Raw genomic sequence first — 22,625 nt, 5'->3', positions numbered from 1 at the left:
CAATGCCTTGCATTCAAACTGCTGACTTTCAATTGCAAACATGTTTCTTCTCGGTCAAATAAACCCGATCTTATAGAAGAGTTTCCTTTTGCAGGTATAGAGGTGGCAGAAGCTGGTGATATTGACTCGAAAGTACATTATCGAAGATAATTGGGACGGTGTATTGATTTTTACGGTAAGAAAGCCATTTAATAAAGTCTTTCTTCTCTTAATTCTAAGATCTGGCGAGTCTTAAATTCCATCAGTCTGTTCGTTCACTACATTTTTTTTATCATAATTCACGTGTAATGGCTATTTCCACAAATCATCTGTTTATTAATTGAAATGCGAAGAAAAACCTGGGAGTATTTTCTTTTTAATTTGGAGTTATTAATAGAATTTTGTTCTTTAACTAAAAAGTAAAAATAATTAAGGACATTGTGTTTTATTTCAAATTACATTAAAGAATAAGATTAGTTGGTTACATGTAAAATTCAGATTTTTTGGGAGGTGGGGTGGGGGTCTGTATTTAAAAAAGAAGAAGGTTTTATAGCGAATTGTTTTCATTGCTTCGTGAAAATAATTCCTCTTAACCTTGAACAAATGTGTTTTTGGTCTTTAAAAAATCGGTGCAAAATTAGATTCACTATTTTTGTCCATGTTTCTAATTTTCAGACCAAAAAACGCAGTATTGAACACGTTCTCATTGCAAGAGAAGAGTAATTAAAAAAGGTTCGCGTCAAAATCGAAATGGATTGATACTGTCACGTAAGCCTTTACTTATTGTGTACAGTAACTTAATACGGGGATGTTAAATTAGAAAGGGTTTTGACATGCACACTATGAGCATTTGTGAATAGAGAAAATTTTGTGAATGAATCTTCATTTTCAAAGTATCGATGGGTGGAAAGCTACATGAAAGTACTAAGTGTCATTGCATGCAGATGCACATTAAACGTTTAATTCAAGACTTTTTTTTTTAAATTTCGCTCTTGCTTTTCTTTCATGAAAATATATACATATATGTATAAACAAAAAATCGGGTCTAACTCGTGAAATTAATTCCATTTCCAACTATAGCTATAGAGAACATTGAATATACATGTACTGTATTGTAAATTAGTTTTCAGTACTGTGAGATATTTTGGCACTGGGAGTTATTTTGACAAGATAGAGCTAAGAAAGTGCTTTTAGTTTTGTAAAACAATGGAAACTTGAAAATAATAGGTATGCATAAATACCCGAAGGTATAGAGAAAAACGCAAACACATTTGTAGAATTATGTGTCCTGATGTCAAATGTACGTATAAATCTGTGGCGCCAGTCTTTAACACGCAAGCTGTTTAAATCGCAAAATTCTCTAACAGACTCAATATTGAGGTCTTAGTAAAATTATGTTTGGAATTATGGTTTATTTTTAATGACATCACAGGTGAGTTATGTTAATACTGAGTGACAGGTTTGATTTGCAGGATCAGACAGAGGAAGACAAATTGTAGCCGTCAGGACACAAGTGTTCTCCACCCCCTCCCTCACCTTCTTTTAAGGTCAGACGACACGTTCCTCAATAATATATATATTTTTTCCCAAGAATTTGTCGTTGAAGTACGGCTACTTTAACAAGTTTACTCACAAAGAATTGAGGTACCTTACCAGGCATTTGTGCAAGATATTAGAGGAGGGTTTTTCCTATATAATCCTATTAGAAATCGCTTGAATTGCCAATATCACATTTTTTGGTGTATTCATTTTCCAAGACATTTTGAAAACAGTTTATAATTCACAAGAGAATGACAATTATGAATAATTTTTCAAACATTACTAAGAGATACAAATTAGATATTTGAGGAACGTGTCGTCAGACCTTAATACTTTTTCTTTTGTTCAGTTATGTTGTCCTGTATTACATTCAACATACGAGTCCTGGAATCGTACAGGGCACAGGCCTTTAGATCGCTTTAACCGAACTGACTAACGGGAGGTATAAAATTTTATTTTTTACCCCCAGTTTGTAAAACGGATTAAAACGATCTAAGGGCCTGCCGTACAGTCTCTGAAATTTACGGACCATTGAACATCCGAATGAAATACACAATATCTTTTTTTACGTCTCTCATGTTTCTGATTTGGAGCAACTCTCTACACAAATGATGCTTAAAATGTGTCCATAATCCTCCAGTGGTTTCTTTACTGTGATATTTTAAACTTTAGAATACAAAATTTGTCTTTTTAAGTACTTGTAATTACTAAATATAAAACTATATGTATCAAATAAAAATTAATGTCAAACAGAGACATTTTATTTCGACTTTTGTCAAGTCTTTGACCGTCAAAAACAGTCCAATTGCTCTTTTAGAATAAGAATTAATGTCTTCTAATAAATTTAACATAAAGCTGTTCTTAAAGCTGAATACATTGAAAAGGGTGTGACACATCACGAACCATTCATTGCTTCATATTGCACACCAATTAGCGATTTTACGCACTATACCCGGTCTGTAAAGACGATGTCGAGATAACACTTATCAAGCATTTGATTTCGATATCCCTTTAACTTTTGAATTCAGTGGTAAACAAATGAATTTGAATTTTATCGGAAGAGTAATTTATTCTGATCATTATTTTTGCAACGGTGAGGACAAGCGAAAAATTGCTTCGTTAACAAACAATAGAATTGGTTTTGTCCTCGAGTAAATAAATGTAGTCTTTACTGTGTAATTATTGATGTTTATCTGCTATAGTATTATCTTAGCAGATCGATAACCAATCACTGATTTTCTGCATCTCTGGGATGTTGTATACCCCCGCCACAAAAGATTTTTATGGACGAAAATCTTTCGCCATTGCCTTTCCATTCTTTCGTCCCACCTTGTTTTTTTTAAAATAATAGATGTTGCAACTGCACAATGCAACACGCGTTATGTTAACAAAAATAAAATTTATAATAAAGCACCAATTTAGGGAGAAAATCAATCGGCAAATATTTGCAAATGGTAATTAACCTGTGTTTCCACGATAGAATCTAAGGTTGCTCTAAGGAATCTGTTTTCTTGTACATTCAAAAATCTTTTGATCACTGATAAAATTATGGCTTAGAAATATAGTGAAAGGAAAGCAAGTTCCCTTTAAAATTTCAACATGCTTTTAGAAGTCAAAATTGGCTAGCTTGAATAAACAGAACCCAAACATCATCAGAGTACATAACAAACAACAATATGTCGTGTTTCACAAGGATTTAAGGTATAATGGGTATCTTACAAACAGATTGCATCAAAAGTTAGATAATGGAAATTATTAAACAATGTGGGATATTAGATCATGGCCACGCGTATGAATTTACACAAACTGCAGCCGTTGCTTCAAAGGTGTCGGATCCTTTGTCCATCACCAGCTTTTACCAATGGTTTTCCTGATAAATATTATAATTTTTCTTAATTTCTTGCTAAATATTTTTAATTTGTAAAAAAAAAAAAATATGAAACGAGATGGGAACCTTTTTTATTGCAAGAAATTTATCGTCTTCAGAATTTTTAGGATATAATTACAAACTATATGTTAAAAGTAGTTGTAGAACGGCTTAATAAAGCTGGTTTGATACAAATATATACAGTATGTACGTGTATGTATATGGCTTTATATTGTACATGTAATAAGCATCAGGATAACTAACAAAGATCTCATACGTCGCATTTAAAAGATGCTTTGAATGCAAATTATCCACACTTAGCACCGTACATGTTTTTCAAAACTTCTTGTTACATTAAAAGGGATGGAACTGTGTCCTTACACAAAATAAGACAGTTAACATTTATAATTAAAGATTTTGATAAATTCATAATAATAAAAACTCATAGACATGCAGCATTTTACATGCAGGAAGACCTTAACCTTTACGGGGTACATGTGTGCATTAAGATATTAGACGATTAAAATTCTAAATGTGTTGTTCTATCCCTAGGTCTTCAGACATTCACACGGTGCATTACTTCTCAGCTGTAATAAGAATACATGGGGGTTTGTTTGGGCTGTAACGTGATTGCTAAATCCCAGTATAATGCCAGGTCATTGTTTTTGGCCGCAAAAGTTAAGTCATATCCTGTGATTTAAAGGTACGATTTTGGCAGGTCTTAATTTAGGGGTTGTTCATCTATCAATATTCCAGATGACACCGCGTCGATACTGTTGTGACACTCATTCAGGTAGCTTAATCATTCTATCTAATCATTTGAATTTCACGACCCAAGGTCCCGAGAGTTAGAATTCTTTTCCACTGCGTAAAGTGTATCAATTATATTTATTTTCAAATGTTAAAGGCTCTGAAATGTTTATTTCCAAGAGGATATTTTGTTAAGAAGAATATGTTAACCTTTTGTTCTTTGCTTTGACTTTCACACCTACATTGTATTCTGTTTTTTTTATGTGGATAAAGGTCATTTTACCCTTTCATAGAGAAAAAGAATTGCACCAGGCACCAAGTCTGCCTTTTGTTAGTTGTACCTAATAATATAGTTTAAAACTAGGACTGAGTATCAATCATTCAAGAGTTATACTCCGACAGCGTTATTTTGCTGTACAGTAGTTCTTAGCTCTATTGGTGAGAGACCAAAAAGCTTTTGCATTAGTAAGGCGTCCGTCGTCCGTCCGTGAACAAATTTTCAAAACGCACCTCTTCTTATTGTTTGTCCAATTTCAATAAGATACACAGGTAGACAAGGTTACGGAGCTACCTAATTCTATTTATCGGTTTTTTATTTCGACAAACGGTGTTGCCTTAGTTTATAGAAATGTCTTTAAAATTCTTTCAAAACGCTACTCCTACTACAGTTTCGGTCTGATTTCAATAAAACTTGGTACATTTGTACACTTCACTAAGATACATAATTCTTTTTATCGGTTTTTGGTTTCGATAAACGGTGTTGCCATGGTTATTACAAATAGAAATATCTGTGTAATTCTTTCAAAATGCTACTCCTCCTACAGTTTAATTCTGATATCAGTACGACTTGGTACAGAAGTAGATTATATTTAGATGAATAATTCTATATAATTATCAATTTTTGAATTCGACAATCGATGTTGCTATGTGTCTCTGTAAATAGATATTTCTGTGAAATTCTTTCAAAACATTATTCATCCTACCGGGTTTAGTCGGATCTCAGGCCTGATACACAAGTATATACTAAGGTATATCTTTCTTTATTGAAAGTATTTGCCAGTAGAGCTACAGTTTCGTTAGAAACGTCTGATTATTTTGTTTGTTTTTTTCAGTTTTATTTTATTATTATTATTTTTTAAGAAATATATGAGAAGCATTTGAGAGAGTTAATTATTGATTATTTGTGTTGACCATTTATTTATTTAAAACGTTTGTTGATCGCTCCGTGATCGGGAGGTCGTGGGTTCGAATCTCGGCCGCGACTGACCTAAGTCGATAAAAAATAGGTAGCAACTGTTCCTTCGCCAAGCGCTCGGCACTTTAAAGTTGGCAACTTGCCATGATTACTAAAAATAGAAATTTATTTGAATTTATTCGAAATCTTTTAAAACGCTATTCCTTCTACATTTTTGGTCTGATTAGACTTTTTACACAAGTAGACTAAACTAAGATACATCTTTCTTTTTATAAGTATACCCATTAATAGAGCTACAATCTCATCAGTCGATTCCCGACTGATTGCAAACATATGTAATAAGAATGGTCTTCAATATTTCACATGACTGTGTTTTAGCATTTTGGATATTAATAAATTTGAATTTGCCGCCATTTAACATGACGAAGTACAGGGATCATTTCAAAATATGATTTTTTTTATCGTTTACTTACGCTCTAACCAAAAAAGAAAAAAGAAAAAAAAAGACTTTCCTCCTACTACGGGACATGCTGACAAAGAATGTTCTGTTTGTGGTTCTATCTCTGGCATCAGTCTGCAGAAAAATCATAGGATTGCATGATATGTCATCACGTCAAATCTGTACGTCTGTATCTGATCACGAGGCGTCCAACGGAATTTGTTTATGTCGATTGCAATTGGTAAGATGTGGAGTTATTTTACCTTTAATAGTTTGATTTGTTGTGTTAAGCACGTGTATAACAATTTTATATTTGCGAATGAAAGAAAAATCTTGACGCTCCCCGAATTTACGACCCGTTGGTTTTTACTGTTTATTTACATGTATGTACATGTATTGGAAACTTTATTTTATTTCCTTCGTACCTAAGATAGTCACTTTTCGACAAAAATATATCATTTATTAATGAAGGGTTAACACTCAGTTAAATAGTTTTCTATATGTAAAACCGTCTACGATGATAAAAGGAAAAGACTTGAAAGAAAACATAAAAGGGTTTTCTTTTGGCCCTTAGACTTAATAGTAGGTACAGGTACGTTTGTTACAACGCACTTTGATTTTTTTTTTTTCAAAGTGCATTTAATTTGAGACCAAGTGAACGCACTTTGAAAAAAAATACAGTTGAACTTCGGTATCTCGAACACTGATATCTCGAATACCATAGAGTGATTTGGAAGTCCCAACCACTCATTCTTTAAGTATTTAACCCTCGATATCTCGAATCCTCGGATATCTCGAATTTTTTTCTCAGTCCCATTGAGATCGAGATAACGAGGTTTTACTGTATTTCTTTTCAAATTGCGTTAATATCGACCATATTAAACACTTTAAAAGGTATGTTCTCGACTTGGTCAATATTCTTGCAAAAGGTATGATAAATAATTATTTGAGCCTGGATGGATAACTTTTCTTTGATTGTCACTTCAGTATCTGAGATAAAGACGTTTTAAGGATTTTAGGGGTTTTTCTTGTTCCCAAAGGTTCTCGTAAATGTTATAAAAGGGAAAATATCAATGTCATACCAGCTATGTAAATACATATATTTGGCTAGGAAAGATAAAGAGTTGGCTGAGGGACCTTCTACTTGTCTTCTTGTTCTCGATGAGAGTAGATCAATTCATCATTTTTTTGAATTTTTTTTTTTAAAAATAAATATGTGATCATCACATTCGAAGGATTCAATCCTTCTTGAAAAGAATCCTGTATTCTTATCATCGGGCATTAAACTTCCGAAAAATTATATTTTAAATCTCTGAAATCATCTTTAAAATTTTTAGGCCAAAATCAATTCTTATCCTATCCATTCTGAAAATTAATGTTGGATAAAAATGGTAAAATTGAATTGAATGTCTATCGATCAAGTTTGGGAAACCCCTAAAGTATTTTATACTAATGAATGCCCATTTCATTTACATTTAGGACAATCTACAACACCCGTTGTGCGAGGGCTTTAGCTGTGCCATTTTGCTTTGTAAAATGTCCTTTGGGTGGTTGATGGGCTAGATCTGCCGGGATCATTAAGATCTACTTGAACTCTTGTACCCCTTTCTGCATGTGCTTGACCATTTGTGTAAGACTAGAACAGAATGAGACAGTTATGGTGGTTTATTATTTTTTTTCTCATGTGATGTTCTCCGAATTCCCTTTGATATTTATTGTAAAAAAAGTACTGTGTATACTCTCTTCGACACAGTGTCATAGTGATACTGCAAATTTTCGAAAGTACATGTACCTTGTAGTACAATGGTTTGCTACATTGTTTTTAGCATACATTGACAAATCAAGTGATTGATTTTTTCCTGATTTTTCTAAAAACCTCTCATTGATTACTCGACTTAATCAGTTCGTATAAGATGCGTAGATATGTTTTTGATCTTCGGCCATTGACCGGGCTTCACCTTGAGTGTCGAAAGATTATCTCAGATTCTCTAAAAGAGTATTTATGTGGATTTCATTTTTTTTTTAATGTAAAGTATAATTTAAAACCTTACCTTTTGTAAAATTTGTAATTTGATGTTTGATCATCAATGTTGTTTCGCTTACAAAATCGGTTTTCTAATGCATGCGTGTCCTCTCAATTTTGATGGATTTATCTAGTATGATGAAAAGCTAATTGAATATTAGAATTTTATTTAAGACATAATGGAACTTGGTTATTTGACCACATGGAGGGACAAACCACCGCTGGCTACTCATCTTTGTCGTCGTTTGTTCGCAATTACTAATTAAGGAAATCAACGAGATGGAATCAATATCTCAGTGCTCAGACATCTGCCATATTGTATTTCAAATAAGAATTCTCAGATGAAATTTTACAATGAAAATTCTGTACACCTAGCCTTTTTTTCGCACACTTATCTTTTGGTCCATCCGGTCATTTTTATTTAACAATAACAAGATTTTTATGAGTTTTGTGGATTTATTATGAAAAGTGGAAACAATGAACAACATTACGTCACTATAAATTTTACGCAAGAAATAAATTGAATCTCGATCCCGATGCAATAAATGGATTTAGAAATAATGCAGGACACACACATTGCCTTAAATTCTAAAATAATAAACCTCGAAGCGCAAACATGTGCTCTTTGTTAGACATGCAGTTTGCAGACTTTCAGGCGATGTAGCCTAATTGTTGCAATAAATCGTGAGAAATGTGTAATTAAAAAGAAAGAAATACGCAATAAATCATGTCCAACAAATTTAATGAAGTGAACTGTAGTAAAACGTGTCATATTTGTATCATACATCGCTCTGCTATTTTGATGTAGCGTTCATTAGTTTTTGGATGAGTTTTATTGTTAACTACAAGTCACTTCTTGCCTTAATCTTTAAATTTTGTATTGTTTGTTAATAAATAATAATACAAATACGTTCAGATATTATTATACGTAAGAATTTTAAGTGCTTATTTCTATAATATAACCATTAAAGTAACTTAAAGTCAACTGCATAGAGTTATTGTGTCTCCTCTTGAAGTATAGATTTACCCTTTAAAAGATGTCATGTTTTCCCTTGAAAAAAAAAAGCAAATGGCGACAGAAAGTTTGTGGCATTTGTGTTTTTAGCATCTCTGATGAGCTAGGGATTACAGTAAGTTTTTTGTGAACCGGTCAAAATTCGAGAGAGAGAGAGCTAGAAGAAGAGAGAGAGAAAACACACTTGCCTACTGCTGTGGATTGTATAAATCTGAAAATATTACGTGCTGTTTGATGAGCGGATTTAAATGTATTTTTGTTCTCCGATTTCACAACTTGTCAAAAATTTTATAAGCGCTGACCTTAAAATTCTTTTAGTGACTGTCAATTTTCTTTTCAACAAATGCAACGATGTAACTTACTTGTACGTAGCGTAAGCCTCAGACCAGAATAATGTACTTCTCTCTCTCTCTCTCTCTCAATAGCTTCTATGAAGAAATTTTTTTTCTTCAAAATTCATTTATAATGTAATTCAGAGATGAAACTACAGGAAAAGGAAAATTATTAAATTCTTGAAATAAGAAAAAAAAATATATTACCGGTACAGAATATCAAATTATCTTTTAGAAGGAAAACAGGTAAACGTGTTATGGATATGTTACATGGCAATATTTGACGGTAAATTACTTTTTAAGATTTAAGGCTTCTTTTAACATGCCAAAAAGGTAAGAACCCTGGTTAATAAATGTCACAGCTACAGGATGTTTTGTCGACAAATATCTTAATGACCGATTTCTAATTAATGTCGTGCTTTCTTTCATTAATTAGTGCAGAGTGTTCAGATTTTCCATTCTAAACGTTCCAAATCGATAGTAATATAGTTCGACACTTGCAAATATTCATTTTGTCTAGATTTAAAGAATCTACTAAACGCCTTAAATGTAATGAAAAATACGAGCACTTTAACAGTTAAAAATTCTATGGTCGTCGTTTGTCTCGGTGCAGACTTGCAAGGTTGGGCAGTGATGACAGCAAATCAGCGGTTTAGCTCTGACTTCATGATTTGATGGCTTCAGCGTATAATTAAGGGACACTAATGAGTGATAGTCATATCTTTAATTTAATTCTGTATTTGATGGGCGTTTGAGGGTTTTGGCAGCATATAGTCCAGGATATTTCTGATTCCCCTGCTGTTCGGAAGAGAAAAAAAAATGATGCTCGTCAAAGTTTCTGTCTTAGTTATTGACTGGTCGTAATGAGTTGAAAAGACATGTCGGAATTCATTTTCTCTTGGTTTTCATCAACGTTAATGTAGCTGACATTGATAAGTTAAAAGATTTTTTATTATTTAAGACGTGGGTGACTATATAAGGTATAAAACAGATTGAAAACTGAGAGCATTTTCGACTTTTACAACTAACTGTTAAGTCCGTCCCTTTTCCCGCCCACACTGTGCATATCAAGTAAAACACACACCAAATAAAACAAATCAGAATTCTGTAATTAGTAATGTTTGGCTCTTTTAAAACATTGAATATTCAGATGAACTATTTTGCAGTTTCATGCAAAATTTACGTAAAGGAGTCATTATAAACAACCCTCAAGATGAGGAATAGTATTAAAAATCATTACAGATAACATACATATTTAATATTAGTATATATAATTACCTGTTAAAACTGTTCCTATATTATCTACCTTGACATCACTTCCACATGGTTATTTTCAAGATGCAGAAAACTTGAGTGAAGAAATTCATCTTGCCAGAATTTTTACAATAGATTAGCAGGTCTCCCGGAGTATGGGGTAAAGTGTATTTCTGTGATAAATTTTACAATTATTCATTGACACAATGAATGAAATAGTTACAGTAAAATATCAGTCTGGTTCATTTTGCGTTACAGATAACTAAATCTTTTTTTTCTTTTATGAGAATTTTTTTTTTGGTTAATGATATCGCAAGATGTCTACTCAGTTATATGACTTCATGTTTAACCATTATATGTTTATCACTCTTTTAAAAGTTTATTACCCTATACAATACAGGTCTGGTTCTTAGAATTGCAAAAATTATATACATTCAATTTTACGTAAATTGTATCGGGATCGTTCAACAATGAATCCAGGAAACGGAGCAGAGTGTCACGTTTGCAGACATTTTTGAGTCTGTTTGTTTTAAGTGATAAGGTACGAACGAATGGCAGCTGTTTATTCATTCTAGAACAAACCAACTTGAGCAAAACACGTGTTGTTTTTTTTTTCTGGTCTTGATCTCACAGCAGTAGATTTCAAACATTTTAGTCGAGGGATAAGCGGGCCCCTCGATTCACACACAATCATGACAATACCGGATTAAAAGTATATCTTTGAAGAAAGCGTTTACCAAGACTAGACGGGGGGTCAAATTAGAGGAATTCACTTCGTCCCGAAAAAATTCAGCATCCAGTCGCGTTGCCCAAAACAAGGGGGTACTTAAGTTGTCAAAGCGATTTGGCTGTCAATATTTCTTGTCATTGCATGATTTAGCCAATTGAAGAAAAAATTTGAATAATTCTTCACACTCTTTTGCCCCTCGCTCATATTTCAAGCATCATTAAAGGGATTGTGACCTATTCCTCGTGAGGAAACCGGCGGGTGTCTTCCTTCGGTCGCTTTGTTACCCACAACATTGGACGGGTCAGACCGATTAAGGGATATTTGCGTGGACAATAGGGTCTACAATCTAATCCCAGCCCTGGTCATTTTTTCCGGAAAATGTTTAGCACACTTGAGAAGTGTGCTCCGCCTTGGTCTTCGCTTGAAGGCTTCGCTGATCCAGATTTCTCGTCTGGCTCTCTATCTATCTGAATGCAATTTTGGCCAACCATATAAGATCTAATCGAGTAAATTGGATCTGCTTGAAGCTGGAAAGCCTAATTGATGAAATTTAACTCCCTTTTATGTTGTTTAGAAGAGAAATAGAATGTGAAATTATTATATTTATAGGTACGAGGGGAATTACATCAGAGCAAATACGAAAAGAGCCGAGAGCTAAATTGATTATTTATTCAGTTTAATATACTTTTTTGTACTTATTATTAAACTCTTAATGAGAAATCCCAGGACTGCACCTGCTGAGCGAAATCACTCGATATCTATTGATTGACACATGACATTTGCGTGTTTTACCATATTGCACATTATATTTCTATTTATCTCGTCCAGAACTATTTCCTCCATTGAAAATTATGCGCATGACATGTGTAAACTTTGGTATGTAATACAGAATGGATTTTGTTATTAGTGGGTTCGAAATCTGACACGTTAAAAAAGTGGGTGCATTCGTAATAGTGTATCTTTTTATCTGGGGAGAAACCCTCGCTGTGAACTATATGAGAAGTCAATACAAGCATAAATGGATTTTAATTGAAATTTAAGCGCCCTTTGCTGTTAGGTGCAAGTTAAATACACTTTCTACAAATATTAATATTGTTTCTGTCTCGTTGTGTCGCTGGATATTTCCAAAGAATATCTTATTGCCCTTTTTTAACTTCTCAGTGGGAAATGGTTACTGACATCTTTTGTTGGTGCAAATTATAAATGATGTAATATGCATTCTATAGAAACCCGACATGACACTAAGTGCAAAATGAGTTTCGATTGAAACACAGTTGTTAAAAAACCCTATAGTTGGTTGCATATTCGAATACCATTGATTTTGAATCACACTTTCACGGGTAATTCGGCTGAAATACAGTGTTAGTTATGAGTAATTTTTGTGTAACTTTAGAATTGTTGTGAATTCTATGCAAAAAGGCATTAAAAAGAAAATAAATTATATTTATGTGAGATGAACATCTTGTATTTGCAAAGAAAAAGAAAGCAATTATGCAGCTTCCGGTTGATAGCTTCCGGTCCTGTAGTACAGATATCTGTCTTCTCCGGGTAGATGTCTGCGGTAGAGTTTATAAATTGCTGTAACTGTTGATAAACTGTAAACTTAAAAAATATTAGATGTTTGTTCCTTGTGTTTGTATGTCTGCTCAAGTGCTGCCAGTAATCCGAATGAGACGATAATTCGTCTTATCCTGTGATGGCATCAGTGATTGGAAAATTGAGATGACGTGTCAAATCGTTGAAAATATCAATCAGAGCTCCGAATATCCGGTTTTCGTGATATTTCCAACTAAATAAATTGTTATGATAGTTGATACGGAAAGTATTTCCCCGTAAATAAAAACAAATAGCGTGAAATGTTCTTTGGCACGGGTTTGTTTTAATACGATTTTGACAGATGTTGCGATCTAAAACAACTTACGAAATCTAGCACTTGGATCGATGCATATATGAATGGCAATGTCTTTTTATTTCAAAAGATAAGACATAGACACTATAAAGAATAGGGCAGGGGAAAAATTCCAGGATCTGAGGTTCAACAGTCGGTCAACAATGCCAGGAACAATCGGATTGAGAGAGGTTTAGCGCTTGTATTGATATCAGAGTGATTTCTAGTAATCGTTTCTTTATCGAAACTCAATTTATCATTGTGAAGAGTGGAACGGAAGCTTGCTCTCTCTCTCTCTCTCTCTTCCCTCTCTTTCTCTCTCATTAGGCTTATATATAGTATTACCAGTCGTATATTAATTACTACATGCTCATGAATGTTGTTAATTGTGGGTAACAATGTCAGTTAATGGAGAAGGCGGTATCGTCTGCTCTTCTCTGACAGCAGACGAGTGTTTCCCATTGAAACACCTGATCAACCTTTATCTGTCTATTAATGCCGAGCATCCGGATACTGTTTCTCTTATTAACCTGCTGTCCCGAGGAACGGCTGCTTAGACGCGGATAGGGACAATTGCTAACGAATGACTATTCATCCAGGGATTTTCATATGTCATTAGGCGAAGGTAATTTTATGATGTTTAAATTGCAGGATTCATTAGCTGGTTTTAGAGAGCTAAACTAAGATTCGTTTCTTAGTGTAATTTAATGTCATTGGTATAAAATGCTTAGTTTCTGACGGAGAAGCAAGAAGCGGATTCTTTAATGCTATCTTTTAATGATATTTGTTTTTGACTTTGTATGTATACACTTTCTGTTTTTGTAGTATATGTTTTTCCCCCCAATATATACACGCTATAATATCCACCTCTTCAAGGCGGGGGAGTATAAAGGAGGGATTATTAAGGCTTATAATCAGAAGCAATAGCCTGTCAGGTCCACTTTTCCTGAGTTTCTTTGGATGGAATGTTAAGAATGAGAGGCTGACACGTTAAGATAGATATCATCTACATCCCAAGACGGAAAACGGTACAATGTACAATAGTAATTTTATGTACATCGCTAAACTTAGCAGAGAAATGGGCTGCGATGATGATGATTTATTTTTTAAAAATCCAATTTCTTTATATATTTACCTTCTTTTATTTCCTGTAGGCGTTTTCACATTGTTTGAATAAAAATAAAAAAAAACACGGCTTTAAGTCTGTTTGTTAATGAACTAGCTGATTAGTTAATAACGTTACAAATAGCTTTTTAAGTTTTTGCTGCGCGTGAAATGGCGGATAAAATTAAAATATTGCACTCATTTGGCTCTGAGGAGTATGTGCTTGCTGATGCATGTCATGTTCTTAATAGCCCCAATCCGTCCAATGCATGCACTGAAAAAAAAGCTGGTTTTTAGGATATATTTGTTAAGAAACTGGTTTCTCTTGCGGCCAAAGATTTAGATGCGTTAGCTTCTAATTACAATCGAGGGCCCTGTCACTGATTATGACTTGGTGGTGTGTCACGCCAAATTTTCTGCCGATACTGTTCTTCAGTTTGGTCACTATTTCCTCAGGGCTTTTTTGTTTCTCAATGTAATGAAGAGACATGAGTCATTCTGACTTAGGCAGAGATTTCTTGAAGTAGTTATCAATTTTACAGATGTCATCAAATTGACAAGAAAATCAAATTTCTAAACTTTTACGGTGAATGCTGGGAAAGAGTGTCTGAATCCGAGAATTTTTTTTTCACAATCGGCAAAATATGTCTTTGTTTACTAGCTTATAGTTCCCAATGATTTGATATATTATCATGTTGTAAATTTTGAATTTACTAGGGGGAGGTAAATGCAAAATTGTAAATTTTGCATTTACCTCCCCCTAGTAAATTCAAAATTTACAACATCATAATATAATGTTTTCCCCATTCTTGCGTTTTATTTTGACATGCTGTTAAATATAGATTTTAAAAAAAACACCTTTAACAAGGCCAAATTTGGTTTCTTATCGTTCCCCTAAGAAAACTGGGCAATCTCTATAACTGTAAATTACAAAGAAAACATTTTTGCTTAATAATATAATCTCATTTTCTACAATGGCGTACATGATAACATTCTATTGTACCAGGGTTACTTTTGTAAAGATCCGTTACTTATCTTCTTAATCTTATTAATATTCTTATTTTTCATAAAAACATCTTTATCTAGATGAAAAGAAAACTTATCAATCCGTACGCTCTAAAGAAAAAAGCATTTTAAGTGAACAATTCAAGTGTAAAATTACGATGCAATAATTTTTTAAAGATAAATATGTCGGTGTTTTCCTTAGTAAGTCGTATATTATTATATTTGTTAAAAAAAATATATAGTGTTTTAATTGTAAAAATTATCGTTGGTATTCTACACAATAATGCGGAAGTATTCTTGGGTTTATTTATTTATTTATTTATTTTAATTATTGAACATTACCATTCTGGGGGTATATGTATTACATGTATTTATTTAATGCATAAAAAACCGTGCATTTATTAGCAAATTAAACCCTTTCTTTGACAATTTTGATTATATTTTTAGATAATAATAAAACCTGAAGTGTCTGATTTCACATTAATTTTCTTCTTGCTATTTCTTTACTTTTTTCATATTTTTAAACATTTATCATGTAAGAGTTCCAGAATTAAAAAAAAAACTTTCAATATTGGCCAACCAGAAAGTTGGTCATTTCTAAAAGATCGGACATGTTCAAGTTTGTGGGTAAAATCTAAACAAACCCATTTCTCAGCTCTATCTTATCTGCACTGGTATACCCAAAGATACACTAAGTCGAGATAGCAGGAATCCTCCCGACCTTCTTAATATTTTATCGGATCGGTCTTAAGCCCCATTATGAAACATTTTAATGTGTTTGCCCATCCCTTTGTTTATGCTTGATAAATGGCTTCATTGATTTTTATTTGTACGAGATTTTTTTTTTGTGTGTAAATGGGGTCTAGTTAAAAAAAAAAATAAGAAAAAAAATCAAGCCAAAGAAATTTAAATGGAAAATCTAGATCTAGGGATAATTCAGGAGGGATTCTGTTTGGATATGAGATAATTTATAAATGTTTCAAGTTTATGTATGTTTCATAATTTATCATTATTTTTTTGTATAACAAAATATGATTTATGAGAAAATTGTTGAAGACAGTTGGTATTTAGATTTAAATTAAAGAGGTCAAATTTTGAGTAACTTTGTCCAAAATGCATAAAATCTGAGAATTAATTCTAATTTGGTTTACTGTTGAATGTCATTTGTATACGTTAGGGCAAATTGATTCCCTCCCCCATTTTTTAAAAGTTTTTTGCCTCTATATCTATTGAACATATTCAATAATTTTTCTAATGATATAGTATCCCTAAGCTTATAGATTTGACGTTGTCTTAATTTGTTATCAGCACAATTGGTTTGGGGTCGTTATGTAATATTTATGGACTAGTTTGGACTAAATAAAGACAAGAAGAGTCCACAACGGGAACATTTGTGTCACAATGATAATCACTATAGGACAAATAAAGAATTATCTTAATCTGATGGAAAAGATCCACCTAATCGGCTCATTAGACTCTGTTGGCAAACATATTTATAAGGTAACGTTACACAATTACAAAAATACAAACTAGTGTTTTTTGGAAATATTTTTAAATACAAATATTAAGCAGATAAATTAAAGAACTGGTAATCTAGTTATTTACAGATCTTGTTAATTGTATAAAGGTTAATTAGATTGCCCTCATTGACACGCATTATGAATAATGTTGAGCTCCATGGGGTGGCTGCTCATACGTGCTAAGACCGTGAACATTTACAACATGGGGTGACAAAAATTGGCTTAATTTTCGATAACAGTTACGCAAAAATTGTGAAAAACTTATCCTACAAACTTTGATAAAATTCTTGTACCTTTTTACCCGTATTTTTTGTAATTCATACATTTACGCAAGTGTCAGATATTTTAAACAGAATTTATGTAATTAGGAGCTTTGTGGATATATAAAATGTTTGTCAAGGGGTCGGCCATGTTCGTACGCGTGCAAACAACTTTTCATCGTGTAATAAATGTCATCTTGTATTAAAAAAAAAATTCAAGCTATTCATCACAACAGTAATACATTTAGTAATACAAAGATGATGTCTAAGATTCATTAAAACATTGCGCTTTGGGCTTGGCTTGCTTTCAAGATGAACTCTCTTTTTTCTGTACTTAAAGACGTATTTATGATTATTATACATTTATTGTACACAAACGATGAGTAATGAAATATACCATAAATTAATTCAAAATAATGAATTGTAATGACCATACATAGTGGGTCAACCCCAGCATTTCCGAATAAAGTCATTTGCGGGAATTCTGCCATCTCGCGCAGATAGAGTGTTGAATTCTTTTCCAAATTCAGAAAATTTCTCCGCTCCAGCAACCACATTTCTGTGGCCTTGTGTCCGAAGTACTACAGAGATGTTTTGTACAGTTTCCAACAATGCACTTGTTAGTGCGTCTTGACAAAGGGTGAGCCCCAATTAGACTAATTACCGCTGGATCCCCATCGAGCTGTTGTCCACCGCCTTGGTAAGGAGGCAAATGTCCGTCTCTATAGTACCTTCTATCTCGCCATGTAGAAAACTCTTAACCTTGGTTCTAGCAGAGGCAATACCGATGCACTCTCATTTTTAGAGGGATTTCTGTAGGTAGACTTTTAAAGAGGACTCGGTACAAAATATGCAGTATTGGTTTCGGAAGGGGGGGGGGGGGGGCTAGTCTGTGCAGTTTATAGAGTATTTAGATGAACGTTATAGCTTAAGAAACTAATATTGCATGTCGATTTTAAGAAAATAAATGCAAAATGCTTTCTTTTCATCGCATTACAAGATATCAAACTGATGTCCATGAATCTTGAGTAGATAAACTACTTGTAAGAAATGTATAAATTTCAGCAAGACAACTTAAAAAAAACATTTCCATTATTTTAAGTTCGTCCGTTTCATGTCATGGTACGGTCATTCAAACTTAATTGCGGCTGTTCCTTGCAAGTTTTGGATGAAATCCCTGACAAATAAGTGGCTATTTAACGTCCGTATTTATTATGTTTACCTTGTCTTAAAACAAGACAGGAGGATACGTTAGGGTAGTCCAGGACGTGGAGACAGACCGACATTAAATAATTTGAAGAGAAAAAAAATTAAACCGTACTTGCTTGAACCTAAAGTGAAAAAAATCTCATTAAATCATTGAAATAGTGATCAGAATAGCATGTGTCGTTCTATATGATGTACAAAACACTCATACAATACTGGCTAAGACGGAGGGGTTAAACAAATTTAAAGCCAAACAATTCCTTTGTTTCGGTCAATGTATGGAGCTTGAAATATGACAGCAAATTTTCCTCTTTAAAACTTTTCCAAACATACAAATTTTGTCTAATGTAAACATATTTGATAAATAGGGTTCCGAAATCCTGCTGAGACTTTTGGTAAATATTTCAAGTGACATGATCGCCTATATTTGCTTGGTTTGAACTTTCAACAATTAAGGCTATTTTTGTATTCGGTAAAATTGACTTGAGATACTGGTTAAATTCTTTTTTTTTCTTATTTCATATACACATATGGTGTTCTGTTCCATTGGTTTGTTCTAGTTGCACAATTGATATTTAATATTTTGTATTTTCAGGTCCATTTACTTAAAAGCTTGAAGCGTAAAATTTCATCTTAATGAGGAAGGCGGAGCCACGATAATTATGACATCTCTGCTACCCGACTAACGATTGGCTGGCGGAAATTTGATGGACGTGCGTCATCTCATAGGGCAATGAATAAAACACGTTTATCCAAAGTAAACTGAAAAATTTGATCATATCTGACATGTGTACATGCAATAAGTTTTTTGTTATCACGAAAATTTCCCAGTGACTTGACCAAGAGAGGTTTAGAAACAGTGCCTCTGCTGAAAAAAAGATTTAAATTTCATTATCTTGTGTTTTTTTGCGGAACACTGCAGTGATTAAGAGGATAAAGCTGAATTCTGTGTGTCAAAACGGGACTTAGAAACCATTGCGGGTACATTATTGAAAAGCGAACTAATCCGTTAGTGTGTCATAAGAGGATTTTTAGCACGTCGCATGTGAAAACAAGACATTTAATATTAAGTTAGCCATTCACTCATTGACAAGAAGGAGGGACGAATTTCTTTGTGCTTTCTGTTTTATATACATCAACAAAAAACAAACTTCGACCTGTGCAACAATTGTCGATAATTTCTCTGTGTTGTGGATAGTACAGAACTAATCAATGGCACGCGTTATTCATTAATTACGCACAAGTTGATGAGAAAGCAAGAAGTTAAGATTTAGGATATAATGCCTTGTATCGCCGGTAGCTATTAGTGTATATAAACTTTACAGAGGGAATGATGGCGGTCTGCAATAAGTTTGTTGACTATTTGTTTTTCGTATTAACTTTCACATTTTTCTTGTATGTCAACATCTGCTCGGTCGAGGCAGAAGAGGAGCGAAGATGTCAAGAAATCACGATCCCGATGTGTAAGGGTATTGGATATAATCTGACCTACATGCCAAATCAGTTTAATCACGAGACACAAGAAGAGGCTGGATTAGAAGTCCACCAGTTCTGGCCTCTTGTCGAAATCCATTGCTCACCGGATCTAAAACTCTTCCTGTGCAGCATGTATACTCCGATATGTATTCCGGATTACAAACATCCCTTACCAGCATGTCGATCCGTCTGCGAGAGAGCCAAGTCTGGATGTGCTCCGCTTATGGCTCAGTACGGATTCGAATGGCCCGAAAGAATGAAATGTGAGAATTTACCTGTTTTTGGAAGTGGAAAACTGTGCATGGACCATAATCAGACGGAATCCACTGCCTCTCCACCAAAGAAAGAGCATCCTGACAATCATAATAAACCGGTCCACCCAAGAAAGAAGAAACCAAACCAAGGAATTAATAAGCAAAACCCAAACAGACCCGATATACCTATACCTAGACCCTACGATCCCATAGACCAAAACTATGTCATTCCTCCCGGGTTAAACAGACACTGTGACTGCAAATGCAGAATGGCTCATCTTGATGAAACGAATGCATTTTACAACAAAATATCTACCGGAGGCTTCGAGAACTGTGCTGTTAACTGCACAAGTCCTTATTTTACTCCTGACGAAATGACATTCGCGACATTCTGGGTAGGTTTGTGGTCCATTCTGTGCTGCATTTCAACTTCAATGACTGTACTAACTTTTCTGGTGGATACTGAACGTTTTAAGTATCCCGAGAGACCCATAGTCTTTCTCAGTGTCTGCTATTTCATGGTGAGTGTCGGGTATATTATTCGACTGATCGCAGGACATGAAGCTGTAGCGTGCAATAAAAATGTTATCCGATATGAAACCACCGGACCTGCTTTGTGCACAGTCGTATTTCTTCTGGTGTATTTTTTCGGGATGGCTTCCTCCATTTGGTGGGTTATTTTGTCCTTCACTTGGTTTCTGTCAGCTGGTTTGAAATGGGGACAGGAGGCCATTGCCAGTTATTCCCAGTATTTTCATCTTGCCGCCTGGCTCATTCCGTCAGTGAAAAGTATTGTAGTGCTCGCCAAATCCTCAGTGGATGGGGATGCTATTTCCGGAATATGTTCCGTTGGAAATCAAAACTTGGATAACTTGCGCTGGTTCGTTGTAGCACCTCTGTTCGTTTATTTGATTATTGGGACTTCCTTCTTAGTGGCAGGTTTTGTGTCATTATTCCGAATTAGAAATGTGATCAAACAGCAAGGAAGGACAACCACAGACAAATTGGAAAAACTCATGATTCGAATTGGAGTTTTTTCCGTTCTTTATACCGTGCCAGCGACAATTGTAATTGGTTGTTATATCTACGAACTGACTCTCAAACAAAAATGGGAGAGAAGTAAAAACTGCCCGTGTGAGGGAAGTGAATCAAAGCCTGACTATTCTGTGTTTATGTTGAAATACTTTATGTGTTTAGTTGTGGGAATCACATCCGGGTTCTGGATCTGGACTGGGAAAACGGTCGATTCCTGGAAGAGACTTTTCAATGGACCCTGTTGTAGACGTGACAATACAAGCTTTAATTCTCGTTTTTCAAAACCAGCAACTAATTCCACATACCCGGGTGTTAAACCTCTTCCTTTAAGTCAGGTGTGAACTTATTAAGTGGAATACTCCGATAAGAAACATAGGGTAAAATGAACTGTTGAAATTGAAATGATTTTGAAAAAAAGCGAAGATTATGAGCGTACCAGTATGTAAATGAGAAAGAAAAAGTATGTGAATGTGATATGATATATGTTCTTTTTCTGAAAAATTCAATGTCTGTAGGAATTCGGATGCGACAAATCGGGGCTTACATGTCAAAGTATTCTTGTTTTCGATATTTCAGCTGGAAGGAGCGAGATTATTATCTATGATAAAGTTAATCCTCTAGCAAAATATTTTGTATAATTTCACTTGTCAGTTTATGGCATGTTAAATTTCTAATAGTCTATCGGTTAATTGATCTCTAATTTTCATTAATATGTTTACAAATGATTAACTGTCAAATGATGATAAATGTTTACCCCAAGGGAATTTTTTCACCTTGTTAAGTGAAAATATTATTACAATTAAAAGTCGAATTCATTAGAACTTTTCTACAGCATGTCATGTTAGTTGCTTGCAGATGTGAATTATGTATGTTCAAAAATGCCCTGTTCGCATTTAATTTCATGACTTCCCCAGTGCTTTTTATGTAATATTATTTATATTTTGTACATATGTTGTAAAATACTCATTTGTCATTGTTGGTATTGTTTTACGAAATTATGCCAATCTTTTATGTAAAGTGTACAAATATGTAAAATTTACAAGTACTGTGTAAAATAGAGACAATCAGAAAAAAAATGTAATCTAAGAATCTAGAATCAAATTTTTGCCATAATTTTCATTAAGGTGCTATATATTTCAACCTTGTGCAAGAAATAAAGATTCAAAATGATGGTCAAAATACTTCGATTTATTTTCTTTAAGTATATTGCGAGAAAATCTTAATAACTAAAATTAATAATAAAACAAAAAATTATGTCATGCAGTCTGTTAATGGTGCTTTAATGATTGGAATTAGATGTATTTTTTTTTTTAACTTTCGTATAGTATTTCTTAAAAATTAGACTATATGTTTTGTTTTTTAACATAATTGAAAATTTCAATCTATAGTTCGTTTTGCCTGTGCATCATGAAGCTAGTCATATTTGTGTATCTGGAAATAAATGTGCAAACGACTCAGATTTTTTTTCAGGGTTGGATAATGATTTATTAAATACTTGATATTTTATTACGAAAATTGTCAATAAGCTAAAGGCTTCGCTGTTAACATAGTCCTGTTGTCTGTGTTGAATATGGGGGTCTAGGGACTTTAATTTGGACGTGAAAAGCAAATGGTGCACAGAGAAAATCCGCGTACAAACAGCCAGTGTTTAATATTGGCAAAAGAGCTTATCCTCACAAATCCGTGTTTGATTTCAATATGAAATTTATGTCAATATATTGAGCAAGATAGAAGTGAAATTTTCAATGTAATGG

The 22,625-nt window shown here is 33.7% G+C and overlaps 1 protein-coding gene across 5 annotated transcripts in view; it reads left to right on the top strand.

Moving 5' to 3' along the window:
- The window catches only part of LOC133192017 (frizzled-5-like), a 47,345-nt gene extending 25,295 nt beyond the window's left edge, over positions 1-22,050 (top strand). For 4 of the 5 annotated variants that reach the window (XM_061327845.1, XM_061327847.1, XM_061327848.1 and 1 more), the window contains 2 exons: positions 95-175; positions 18,702-22,050. In XM_061327845.1, coding sequence (XP_061183829.1) covers positions 19,437-21,212 — 1,776 coding nt within the window. In that variant the 5' untranslated portion in view covers positions 95-175; positions 18,702-19,436 and the 3' untranslated portion in view covers positions 21,213-22,050. Of the gene's footprint in view, positions 1-94; positions 176-13,500; positions 13,637-18,701 lie in introns of those variants that run through there. The other variant, XM_061327849.1, reaches the window with a different exon arrangement.
- The last annotated feature ends 575 nt before the right edge of the window (positions 22,051-22,625 follow it).

The sequence above is a fragment of the Saccostrea echinata genome, unplaced genomic scaffold, assembly GCF_033153115.1.
Source record: "Saccostrea echinata isolate AGI-Se365-2 ecotype Australia unplaced genomic scaffold, CSIRO_AGI_Sech_v1 ptg000025l, whole genome shotgun sequence".
In the NCBI taxonomy this organism is placed as follows: domain Eukaryota; kingdom Metazoa; phylum Mollusca; class Bivalvia; order Ostreida; family Ostreidae; genus Saccostrea; species Saccostrea echinata.
Note: the sequence above shows the minus strand (reverse complement) of the source record. Positions and strands in the feature narration are given on the sequence as shown.